Source organism: Grammomys surdaster, unplaced genomic scaffold (genome assembly GCF_004785775.1).
Source record: "Grammomys surdaster isolate TR1022 unplaced genomic scaffold, NIH_TR_1.0 130, whole genome shotgun sequence".
Taxonomy (NCBI): Eukaryota; Metazoa; Chordata; class Mammalia; order Rodentia; family Muridae; genus Grammomys; species Grammomys surdaster.
Genome location: NW_021604588.1, coordinates 25,203,707 through 25,215,264, shown reverse-complemented (window position 1 = coordinate 25,215,264; position 11,558 = coordinate 25,203,707). Strand labels below are relative to the sequence as shown.

The 11,558-nt window shown below is 50.6% G+C and overlaps 1 protein-coding gene across 1 annotated transcript in view; it reads left to right on the top strand.

Moving 5' to 3' along the window:
- The window catches only part of Camk1g (calcium/calmodulin dependent protein kinase IG), a 23,446-nt gene extending 13,444 nt beyond the window's left edge, over positions 1–10,002 (top strand). The window contains exons 4-13 of the mRNA XM_028760469.1: positions 303–377; positions 1,602–1,740; positions 2,270–2,393; positions 3,931–4,006; positions 5,289–5,401; positions 6,046–6,124; positions 7,653–7,740; positions 7,957–8,381; positions 8,927–9,042; positions 9,154–10,002. Of these exons, the coding sequence (XP_028616302.1) occupies positions 303–377; positions 1,602–1,740; positions 2,270–2,393; positions 3,931–4,006; positions 5,289–5,401; positions 6,046–6,124; positions 7,653–7,740; positions 7,957–8,381; positions 8,927–9,017 (1,210 nt within the window). The 3' untranslated portion in view covers positions 9,018–9,042; positions 9,154–10,002. The remainder of the gene's footprint in view (positions 1–302; positions 378–1,601; positions 1,741–2,269; positions 2,394–3,930; positions 4,007–5,288; positions 5,402–6,045; positions 6,125–7,652; positions 7,741–7,956; positions 8,382–8,926; positions 9,043–9,153) is intronic.
- Positions 10,003–11,558: the final 1,556 nt, after the last annotated feature.

The window sequence follows — 11,558 nt, the reverse complement described above, 5'->3', positions numbered from 1 at the left end:
GGGAGCTGAGCCACTGGGCACACTGCATCCAGAGTCAGGAAGCCGAGAAATGTATGCAGTGCTTCACTCACTGTCTTCTTTATTCAGGGTGGACTCCCAGCCCATGGGATGGTGGTGCCCACATACAAAGGAGCTCTCTCACCCTCAACTGCTTTGCCCCATCAGCAAGGCTTCTCTGAGACATGGTCTTCTTACACATTGCCATCCAAACAATTGATACAAACAAACTTCGAATCTGATCCGAACTTTTTGCTTGGATCACCTGAACCCGGTACTCATCACAGGATTCTTATCTTCCTCAGGATCAAGCATGAGAACATTGTGACCCTGGAGGACATCTATGAGAGCACCACCCACTACTACCTGGTCATGCAGCTGTAAGTGAAGATGACCCTCATCCCCACAGAGGCCTAGGAGGGGAGCAGCAGGGGAGAGCAGCTGCCAGATAAAGTCAAGAAGAAGCTTCAGAGGCTCTGAAATGCTCTCCTTCTGGGCCACTGCTTCCAGTGCAGGGCTGAGGGTCACACTGGGCTGACTATTGAGTTGGTTCATGCCAGCATAGGGGTATTTTCTATGAGCAGACAATAGCTGTTCACAGTCTTTGCTGCCCATAAGGCCTTCTGAGACTTCCCAAGCACTCAGTCACTGAAGGGGAAAATGTCAGGCATAATGCAAATCCCAGAACCTTTCTGTGACAGCACTTTAATGCGTCTGTTTCTATGGACTTGATGGTAAACGTACTAACATCATTATAGGATAAACTGTAAGAACAGACATCTCAGGTAGATGATTTCAATTCAGTTTAAAGAACAAATCTCTCAAGAGAGATCTGCTTGAATTAAATGCAGGCTATGTGGTCTATCCTTCTGTAAGACAGAAATGGTTCTTCAGTAGAATGGTCTCTATCTGTCGCTGTCACAACCAAGTAAGAGTTGCACCTGCTTTGTGCGGTGCCAGGGGCGGAGATGCTGGAACTGCAAAGTGTCAGGCTTAACATGATATCTAGAGATATCAAGAATATACTCAAGGAGAACATAATCTTTCATCAGAGATGGTGAGTTCCCTAGCACCCCAGTCATCTAGTACTGACTGGAAACTTCCAGAAACATAGTACAGATGATTTCGAGGATAATGGAAAGTCAGGCTTTATCAAACTCTAAAGTCCTCTTTCCCCAATGCCATTCAAGTTTTAAAATACATCTATGCCCCCATCTGAAATTTCAGCAGCAGGTATCCCAGGTTTCCCTCACAATGAAAGAAGTCCCATTGTAAATGTGTGCGATTAATCTCATTTTCACACTGTGTCCAATTTCCAGTCCTGTGCCCAGGTAAGCAATGAAGGTATCCATAGGAAGGATTTTCCAGCTTTTCCAGGTACTCTAACCAAGGCTATTTGAATTATAATAGAAGGTTCCAAAAAGAGAGCCAACATTTGAACTAAAAGACCCCTTGTGATATATCAGATACCCAGAAGGAGTGTACCGAGCCAGCAATGAGCGCTCACACCTCACTTCAGGGCACTTGCCTGTGCCTACAGCCCATGGATACAGAGAAGTGGTTGGGCTTTGACCTGCTATGGAATCAGATTCTTGTACCCACAGTGTTTCCGGAGGTGAGCTTTTTGACCGGATCCTAGAGCGTGGTGTCTACACAGAAAAGGACGCCAGCCTGGTCATCCAGCAGGTCTTGTCTGCAGTGAAATACCTTCATGAGAATGGCATCGTTCACAGAGATCTAAAGGTGAGGTTGGGGCAGGGGTGCTGGGTGGGAAATATATGTCATGAAAGAGTTGGCCTGGTTGGACTCGCCCTACTTCTGGCCTGGCTTCTTCTGCCCGAAGACTCCTGATGACCATTGTTCAACTGCACCTTGGCCTTTCCAGGGACCTTTTAAATGTCCTCTCATTACAATGTCAAAGTGACCCACAGCCACTGTCAAATTCAAGCATAACAGACACTAAGGGTCTAAACCACAGTAGGCACTCCAGTAGGCTTTAGGGGATAAGAGACAGTTAGCCAAAGGTTGGGCCCCTCAAAAGGCAGTCTGGAGTAGTTGTGAGTCGGTAGGAGCAAAGACAAGACTATAAGCAAGACACAGAGTTCTAGGATGCAGAAGCAAGGGCACAGATGGGAGGGAGGTGGGAAAACATAGGGAAAGGGCTGTGGCCTCTGAGTTGGGAGCCCAGGGCTTTGCTTCTTCCTAGGAAAACCCATATCAAGGACACACTGTTCAGGAAGTCCCTCTCTAGGCTGTGTGTCTTCTTTGGCAGCCTGAAAACCTGCTGTACCTCACCCCTGAGGAGAACTCCAAGATCATGATCACTGACTTTGGTCTATCCAAGATGGAGCAGAATGGAGTCATGTCCACGGCTTGTGGGACCCCAGGCTATGTGGGTGAGTCCAGGGGTGACAGAGGGGAGCCATTTGTCTGTTTAACCACTCGGGTTGTATTAGCTTTCTGTTGCTGTGGTAAACACCACGAACAAATGAAGAAGGGACTTGCATCTTATCTTACAGTCCATCATGAAGGGAAGTCAGGGCAGGACCTCAAGAAGGAAACTGAACATAGGAACTGAAGCAGAGGCCATGGAGGGATGCTGCCACTGGCTTACACTCCATTGCTTGCTCAACCTGATTTCTTATACCACCCAGGACAAATTGCCAAGGGACGGAACCACACACAATAGACCCACATCTCATCTCACAACAATCCTAAGTCAAGAAAATGCCCCACACACCGGCCCACACAGACCAATCTGATGGAGACAACTCCTGAAGTGAAGTCCCCTCTTCCTATAACTCTAGCATGGGACAAGTTGACCAGCACAGCAATGATATAACTCACAGAGAAAGGTGACTGTGTACAGTTATGTCCATCCATCTGACTCTAATACTGTTCTTTACAGAGGCTGCCCTCAACCCTTCCAGGAGATTCTAGGCACTCTTCCACTATGACAACCCTGAGATTGGCAGAGAGCTGAGGAATAGGGCACTCACCCCATCTTTTCCTCCTACGCTAGAACCCCCGTCTGCTAGGAGTCTGGGTCCACATGATGATGAGTTTTGGCCCGAGGGGTATGGGACCCTCCTGTAACTCCAGGAAGCACATGGGATTGGGGGGTGGGGCAGGGCATTGTTCCCACACGGCTGCCAGGACTCCTGAAGAGAGAAGTACCAGACAAGGCACTTGGTATTAGGAGTCCTGGGACCTGAAAGGAGGAAGGGAAAGAAAATATTTAGCTAGCCATCACCTGATGGGCTCAGGAAAGTAGGAGGCAGAGCCCAGACTTCCAGGAAGAAACTGCTCTCTCCCACAGGAAATTTAGTCATTCACCTAAAGATGTAGAATTCTGTGAATACTAAACCCAGTACACTCAGAAGGCAGGTCTGTCTGCCTGGCTCTCTTAATCCAAGGGAAGCATGGTTCATGGCCTTACTGAGCCCTCAAGTTCATGCACCAGGCAAGTATCAGAGATGAGCAGGGAGCTTCCTGAGATGACTAGAGTAGGGAGCTTTTTGCCTTCCAGGGCTTCTGCTGCTGTGGTGGAGAGACCATACCACCCTGCAGATCCCTACTCTGAAGACAGAGACTGGTGGACTCTTGCTCTGAGGGTCCTCCATATGAGTGACACATTCAGGTGTTACACTTATTGGTCTGATGGGAGCGACTAAGCTGGAGAACTCTGGGCTAATGGAGGAATCAGAAACAGATTATGAGAACTCCTAGATCCATGAAGGAACAGGTCCTCATCTCAGGAAGAGTTAGTCTGCTTGGGGAGATGCAGTCCCCACCTTTGGGGCGTTTTCAGTCTCATAGATGTTCCCTATCCTACCCCTCTATCCCCTACTTCCATCCCTTTCCTGTCCTCTACTCCTCTCTTGGGCCTTCTCTCTTGTCCCTAGCCCTGAACCTACAATTGATTTCCTACAGCTCCAGAAGTGCTGGCCCAGAAGCCCTACAGTAAGGCTGTGGACTGCTGGTCCATTGGTGTCATCACATACATACTGTGAGTAAAAGCTGGTGTCAGTGCATTCCCTGAGAAATCACAGGATCTGATCACCTCTTCTCCCCCCAGTCATCTATTTATGCATGTGTGAACACACACACACACACACACACACACACAGAGGAGGAGGGGGAGGGGATAGAGGAATGGGAGGGGAAGGAAAGGGGACAGGGAGAGGAAAAAGGGAAGGGGGAGAGGTAGAAGGAGAGGCAGAGAGACAGAGAGAGGGAGAGGGAGGGAGGGAGGGAGAGGGAGGGTAGGGAAGGGAGAGATGGGGAGGAGGTGGGGAGGGGGAGAGAGAGGGAGAGAATGAACGAGGCTCACTTATGTACATAGCTGTATGTACTGAGGTCCACCAAGCCCTGCACACTGCACTCACCATTGGGCTACCCTCCCAATCCTATGCATTCCTATCCTCTGTGAAAACATGAGGCCAGTCACTCTATAGAACCATTAAGAAAATGAGATATCAAGGCCTAGAACCGTCATAGGCTGAAGTACCTCAGCTCCCCTGACCCAGCAGTGACACCATCCGAAGGCAACATCATAAACTAGAGGTTCTCATGGCATTTCCTCTCCTCCACACATGCTCAGGCGCTCTGTGTCCTAGCCTTCCCACAGGGTCTCCCCCAACATGCTCCCCCATAACAGCCAGCTTTGTTCTTAGGGAAATAACACTTGCCTCTTAGTGTAGATTCTGTTAAATTACTCTCTAATTCATTTACTCAATGTCTGGGTCGTCTCCTAGGTTAGGACTGGGGGGTGTAGCTCAGTTGGCAGCACGCCCCCCTAGCATGAGACTCTGAGTTCAATCCTAGCACAGTAGACAGCTGAGTGGCAGGAAGGGGACTAGAGAAATAACTCAGCAGTTACTAGCACTTGTTGCTCTTCCAGAAGGCCTACATCAGGCCTGTAATTCTAGCTCCAGAGGCATCTGATGCTCTCTTCTCACCTCTGTACATACCTGCATATATGTGACACACAGACATGCATAAACATAAAAAATGAAAATAAAACATCGTTTTGAGAAGAACAATCTGGGCAAGGTAGCACAATATGCGATCCCAAGATTCAGGAGACAGAGGAAGGAGCAGGAGTTCAGGGCCATCTTTAGCTACACAGTTTGAAATTAACTTGGGCTACATGAGACCCTGGCCTACCTCATAGTCACACTGCTGGTCGGAGACCTTCATTGACTGAATTGTGGGTGGGATGCTAGATAGAGGTTGGTCCAGAGAGGAAGGACTACCTAACAGACTACCTCTTCCCTGTCTTCCTCCAGGCTGTGTGGGTATCCCCCTTTCTATGAAGAAACAGAATCAAAGCTTTTTGAAAAGATCAAAGAGGGTTACTACGAGTTTGAGTCTCCATTCTGGGATGACATCTCTGAGTCAGGTGAGCATGAAGGATAAAGCAGAGGCTGCAAGGGAAAATATCTTAGAGAGGACAGTCCCTGGGCTCGTAGAGCAGAAGCTGCCAGGGAGAGAGTCTTTCCCGGTTCAAAGGCCAGGTGAAGTATTTGAAGCTAGGAGCCCAGAGATGGAGGGTTACAGGCCCGGGGTACAACCTGAGATTAGGTACCAGAACAGAACTGACCCTGATGTGGGAGAAGGCGGCATGTGTGTTGTGTGTGAGGGGAGCATACACACTGTTTGAGAGAGAAGGCAGCATGTGTGTTGTGTGTGAAAAAAAAAATATGAGCCAAATCTGCTTGTGGAGCCTGGTAAGTGGTGATCAGAGCTGCAAGAAGCCAACACTCACATGTTAGCCCATGTGTTTACCAGCAAGTGCATGCACACGGTGTGTCGTGACGTGACTGGCAAGGCTCCCCTGTACGTGTGGGTGAGGCTGCTTGGAGCTCTCTTCTTGGTAGCTTATGCCGGGTTGTTAGGTAGTTTGGATTTTTTTTTTTAAGACTCTTAAAACTGTCTCTCTATTAGATTAGCTAAAGATGCATTCACTGCCTCCCACCAGCCCGGAAGTGAATTTCTTTCAGTCATGAAATCTGGTCCTAGCTGAGTCTCTGATATTCCCCTTAGCCAAGGATTTTATTTGCCATCTGCTGGAGAAGGACCCAAACGAACGGTACACCTGCGAGAAAGCCCTCAGACACCCCTGGTGAGTAAGAACTGGGGTGGGCTGTGTGTTCTCCCTTCCGGTTCCCAAAGCCAAGCTAACTGCCAAGGCGCCCTGGAGCCAGCTGCCCTGAGACATCAAAGCCAGCGCTCATCAAACGTGTTCATCAGGCGCAGGTGGCCAGCGCACAGCACTGGGTTGGGCCCGTGGGGCCTGCAAGGGCCAGCTATGTGCAATCACCACTTTCAGAAGTAAAGGCCAAGGGTTCCCATGTTCAGGCTGGATGTCAGATCCCTGCGTGGTTCCTAAAGAGGCAGCCTGTGCCGAGGAGCGTGATGCTGGAGGAGAAGCTCGTGGCTGAGTGCCTAGCATGCCTGGCATCCAGGAGGCTTAAGTCAGCCCCTAGATCCAAAAATAGTGGTGTGTGGCGTACACACGCACGCACGCACGCACGCACGCACGCACGCACGCATGCACACGCACGGTCGTACGTAAAGTCACGTGACAGGTGACTGTCCAAGATGATCAATAGGCTCTTGAGACACTCTTTTCATACTACCTGGTCCCCTGCTCAGGAGCCTAGAGTTGTTCCACCTGATCCCGTAGTAAGCATGGAATCCTTACTCTCCAGGCTCCCCCTGATCTGATCCGGCCTCTCTTTCTCCAGTGCCCACGGTTCTAGCCAACCTTCTCTGATTCAGTCAGACTCAGGAGCTAGACCTCTCCTCCTGCCTCCCTCTCCCCTCACCCCAGGCTTTTCCTTTACCACACCTTTGGTCACCAGAGAAACTATCCTTCCTCTTGACCTCCATGTCCAGATCCCTGCCCTGGCTTCTCAGTTCACACAGATCCTCCATTACATAGTCTGCCAGACCTTCCATTTCTCCTCCTAATTACACAGCTCGTCACGGATCTCTCTAGCCCGTGGCCTGAAGCACAGCTAGAGTGGAGGCCCTTGGAAACCAGGGCACCGTCTCTCACTTATTCAGGCTTACTGTGGCTGTGCCAGTGCTGTGCACATGTCGTGTATCTGAGGAACACTTAGAGACAGGTGACATAAGAGGCCGAAGAGAGGAGTAAGGGGTGACCTGTGTAAGGTGGCCTTGTGGAGGACAGCCCCACAAGGATAAGAGCCAGGGGGATCAGAGCCATAGTGACCTACGTTGCCAGGGCTTATACATGATGTGTAAAGGAACGATGGATGAACAGCTCAACTTTGCTCTCAAGGGCACCTATTCATCACTGCTGAGGGACACACAAAGAGCCATGGAAAGAGCCTGTCAATGCTCATAGCTGCACCCAGTCAACCATTGCTTGCATAAAAGGAAGTGATGGGCAGATCGGTCCCCAAGACCACAGTTTGCCAACCTTGTTCTAAAAGGTTTTGGTTTTGCTAAAGCATAAGCCCCTATGACCTGCCCAGGAAGATATAGGAGTCCTTTCCTGCTGGAGTCACCCCTCCCCTGGGATATCCTATCAACTGAACATGACCCTGCATGCATAGAGCCCTGTCCAACCTCTGACTGGGTGCCAGGGCCACCTGGTAACCAAGTCCCCTCCTACATGCTAGGATTGATGGAAACACAGCCCTGCACCGGGACATCTATCCGTCTGTCAGCCTCCAGATTCAGAAGAACTTTGCCAAGAGCAAGTGGAGGGTAAGCTGCGCTCAGAGGCTGAGCATGCTGTCCCGGGCCCTGGGAGGCTGGTGGATGGGTTTCCTAGGGCATCCCTCTCCCAAGCAAGAGCGGTACCCTGTGCTCTCTGTGAACTGGGAAGTGGGCAGGGGTAGTTTCCAGAGGCCCCAGGGAGAAGAAAGCAGGAACCCAGCAGTGTCTGCAGGAGCACAGCCAGACACTCCTCTGCCTCCTCAGCAAGCCTTCAATGCGGCTGCGGTGGTACATCACATGAGGAAACTACACATGAACCTGCACAGCCCCAGTGTCCGCCAAGAGGTGGAGAACAGGCCGCCAGTGTCCCCTGCTCCTGAAGTCTCCAGACCAGCCTCCCACGACAGCTCCATCACAGAGGCCCCGATCCTGGACCCAAGCACACCCCTTCCTGCCCTGACCCGACTGCCCTGCTCACAGAGTTCCCGGCCTTCAGCTCCTGGTGGCCGCTCACTCAACTGCCTGGTCAACGGTTCTCTGCGTATCAGCAGTAGCCTAGTGCCCATGCAACAGGGCCCCCTGGCCACGGGGCCCTGCGGCTGCTGCTCCAGCTGTCTGAATATCGGGAACAAGGCAAAGTCTTCCTATTGCTCTGAGCCTTCCCTCTTCAGAAAGGCCAACAAAAAACAGTATGTAGTCTCAGGCCATGAGCCTCACCCTGCTCATCTGTTTCAGAAGGGACAGGAATGACTTGCTGAAGAATGGTGACTGCAAAAGCCAGACCCACTATTAGGTAGCTACAGGGTGGAAGGAACCCTGGGCCCACCTAGGCAAGGGAAACTTCTGCCACCAGCCAAAGAAACCACTGCCAGCCATGTCTGGCCTCTGGCTTGAAGTTTGCTCATGTATACAGTACCTCACTGAGGTATGGTAGAGGTCAAGTGGAGAGGCAGGCTGGGCTTCAGCCCGACAGTAGAGTTCTTGCCTCATGTGCATGAGACACTCAGTCCTAAGTCCTAAAAAAAGCAAAAGATGAATGTGTGTGTAAGAAAAGAAGTGTTAGATTCTCCCAGTTCTCAGGGCTTTCCTGTTTGAGGCAGGAAGGAGGAAGGGAGCCCCGGAGGTCTTCACAGCAGGGTCTATGCACGGTGTGTGTGTGTGTGTGTGTGTGTAAAGAACATGTTTTCCTTCTTGCCTCAAATAGTTCAAGGACTCTACTCCGTCTCCTTTCCAGGAACTTCAAGTCAGAGGTCATGGTACCAGTGAAAGCCGGTGGCAGCACCCACTGCCGGGCTGGGCAGACTGGGGTGTGTCTCATTATGTGATCCCAGGAGCCCGTGTGGTTTTCAGGTAAGGTCTGAGGCTGGTGGAGTAGAGGATCTAATGTTTAGAAGGGAAGAGACACTCCTGGGCTTAAGGGAGGGGCTAGCTCTACAGTCACTCAGAGGGTTTCCTTTGCAGGAGACATGCCTGGCTCTTCTCTGCCTCTCTAAGCTGGTGTCGGCCCTGAGGAAAGGGAGCAGTGAAGCAGGGATAGCCGAAGCGCCTGATCTGAGGCAGTAGGGCTGTTGCTGCCTGGGCAGACACTCACAGGAAATCTAGAGGAGCCCCAATCTTGGATGTTCTCTGAGGCCACAAGCAGGATGAGTGGCCTGCCTGCCTCCAGCATCCCAGCCTCCAGGTCTCCCGACCTGCCCATTCCCTTCCCCACATCCTCTGTGCAGTGGCTCCGTGCAGTGTCCGTAGATAGTGCTCATCTGGGTCCGTGTTGTTTGTTGTGAAAAGCTTTATGGGCTGGCCAGGCTGTGCCACTTTGTTCAAGCAAAGCCACACGGAGTCTAACTCGGATTCCCTGCTCTGCGTACTCACTCCGGCCTCTCTGGCCTCATGGCCAGACTGGACCCATTATCAAAGTACCTGCCTATTCGCATGAATGCCAGGCTGCTCCAGGGGCCTGGGAGCACTCCCAACTCTAGTCCTTCCCTCCAGGAGTAGCTTTCCACTGCACTGAGACCCAGGCCACTTCAAAGCTCTCCCTGCCTCTGCCTCACAGCCATGCCCCCATCCTCCATGGTGGAATAGAGAAAGCTGAGGCTATGGACTGTGAGCCTTCTCTCTTGGCCACACACCTCACATATCCCTAATTAAGGATTCGGGGGACTCTTTCCAGGTCAGCCAGGTCTCCTGCCTCTGACTCCCTCGTTTCCCGAAAAGTCAGGTGCATCGTTCTGTCTCTCCGTGTTTTTGCCTCGTACCCTCAAGCTTCGTGCTCTGTGTTGTGCTCAAATAAAATGGACATATTTTTCTCTATGAGGTTTCACTCATTTTATTCAAGTTCCGGAGCAGCTCATAGACGGCTGGGCCCTTCTAGGCACTGGAGGTTAGTGTAGCCAATGTACAATGGGAGCCAAGTGCCTGGATACATTGTATCACGCAACTCATTCCGACCCCCGAGCTAGGTCTGTGAATGCCGAGGTTCCTGTTCTGTCTGTGACCGCTGTAAACATGAATTTGAGGCCCACCTTGGCCCTCACCTACCACTCCGAGACCTTGGGTGTCTGTATCCCATTTTCCTCACTTGTCTGATGGAAGCCCAGTGCTACTTATATCATGGACAGTGCATGTGGCATGCCAGATGCACTGCTCAAAACAATTTAGATGACCAGTAACGATCAAGAAGTTAATCTCAGGCCTGGTGACATGCACCTATAATCTCAGCACTTAGAAGACTGAGGCAGGATGAATGTGAGTTCAAAGCCAGCTTTTGCGACATACGTAGTGAGACCCTATCTCAAAGGAGGAGGAGAAAAAAAAGAGAAAGGAAAAGGAGAGAAAGAAGAAATGAGACGTGGGAAGGGGTATGTGTGCATGCGTGTGTGTGCGCACGTGCATGCGTGCATGCGTGCGTGGGTGGTGTGTGTGTGTGTGTGTGTATAGAAAGTGCCCAGCATAATGCCTGGACCATGGTGAGCACACACATGTCTGTGACATTCTATATCAGCCTACACAGTCATTTTACACAAAACCATTTCTATCCTTTGTCTTACCTCTAGGACAAGTAAATTCACCCAATTCTCTCCCAGGGATGAGCTAAGAGCAAAACACTAAGTTCTGTTAACACAATGTTGATGTTCGGAGCGGGTCGATATTAAAAGCAGCCCTTTTATGTTTATTTTCCCTTGAATAATAAATGTTTGGAGAAGAGGAGGGTGGGGTATGGATCTGACTCACTAGCTGATAGTTGTTGGATCCTTTTTTAGTGTCTAGTTGCCTTGAACAGAGGACTACCAGGCAAGTAGCTCCTCCCTAACAGCGGTGCAGATGCCTTAATAGCATCCGGCCTGCTTTAAACCCTCAGGGATGCCTTGAGGAAGCTATACCGTAGCACAGCTGCTCGTTGCTGGAGCACAGCTCTGCTTCGGAAGGCAGTAACAAGAGTAATCCTCTTCCAACTACTTACTACAAACTTGCTCACATCACAAGCCATCTTCATCCAGGCCAGAGAAGGAGCACTCGGCCCAGCAGAAGGAAGGGCCTATGATGAGTACAAACACAGTCTGTGGTGGTTTGAATAAGAATGGTCCCCAGAGACTCACATATTTGAATGCTTAGGGAGTGAGTGTCACTATTTGAAAGGATTAGGCCTTATTGGAGTAGGTGTGGCCTTACTGGAGGAAGTGTGTCACTTGGTGCGGGCTTTGAGGTTCAAAAGCCTAAGCCAGGTCCAGTGTCTCTTCATGCTGACTTCAGATCTGGATGTAGAACTCTCAGATACTATGTCAGTCATGGACTAAACCCCTGAAACTGTAAACCAGCCCCAGTTCTCGTTCTCTCTCTCTCTCTCTCTCTCTCTCTCTCTCTCTCTC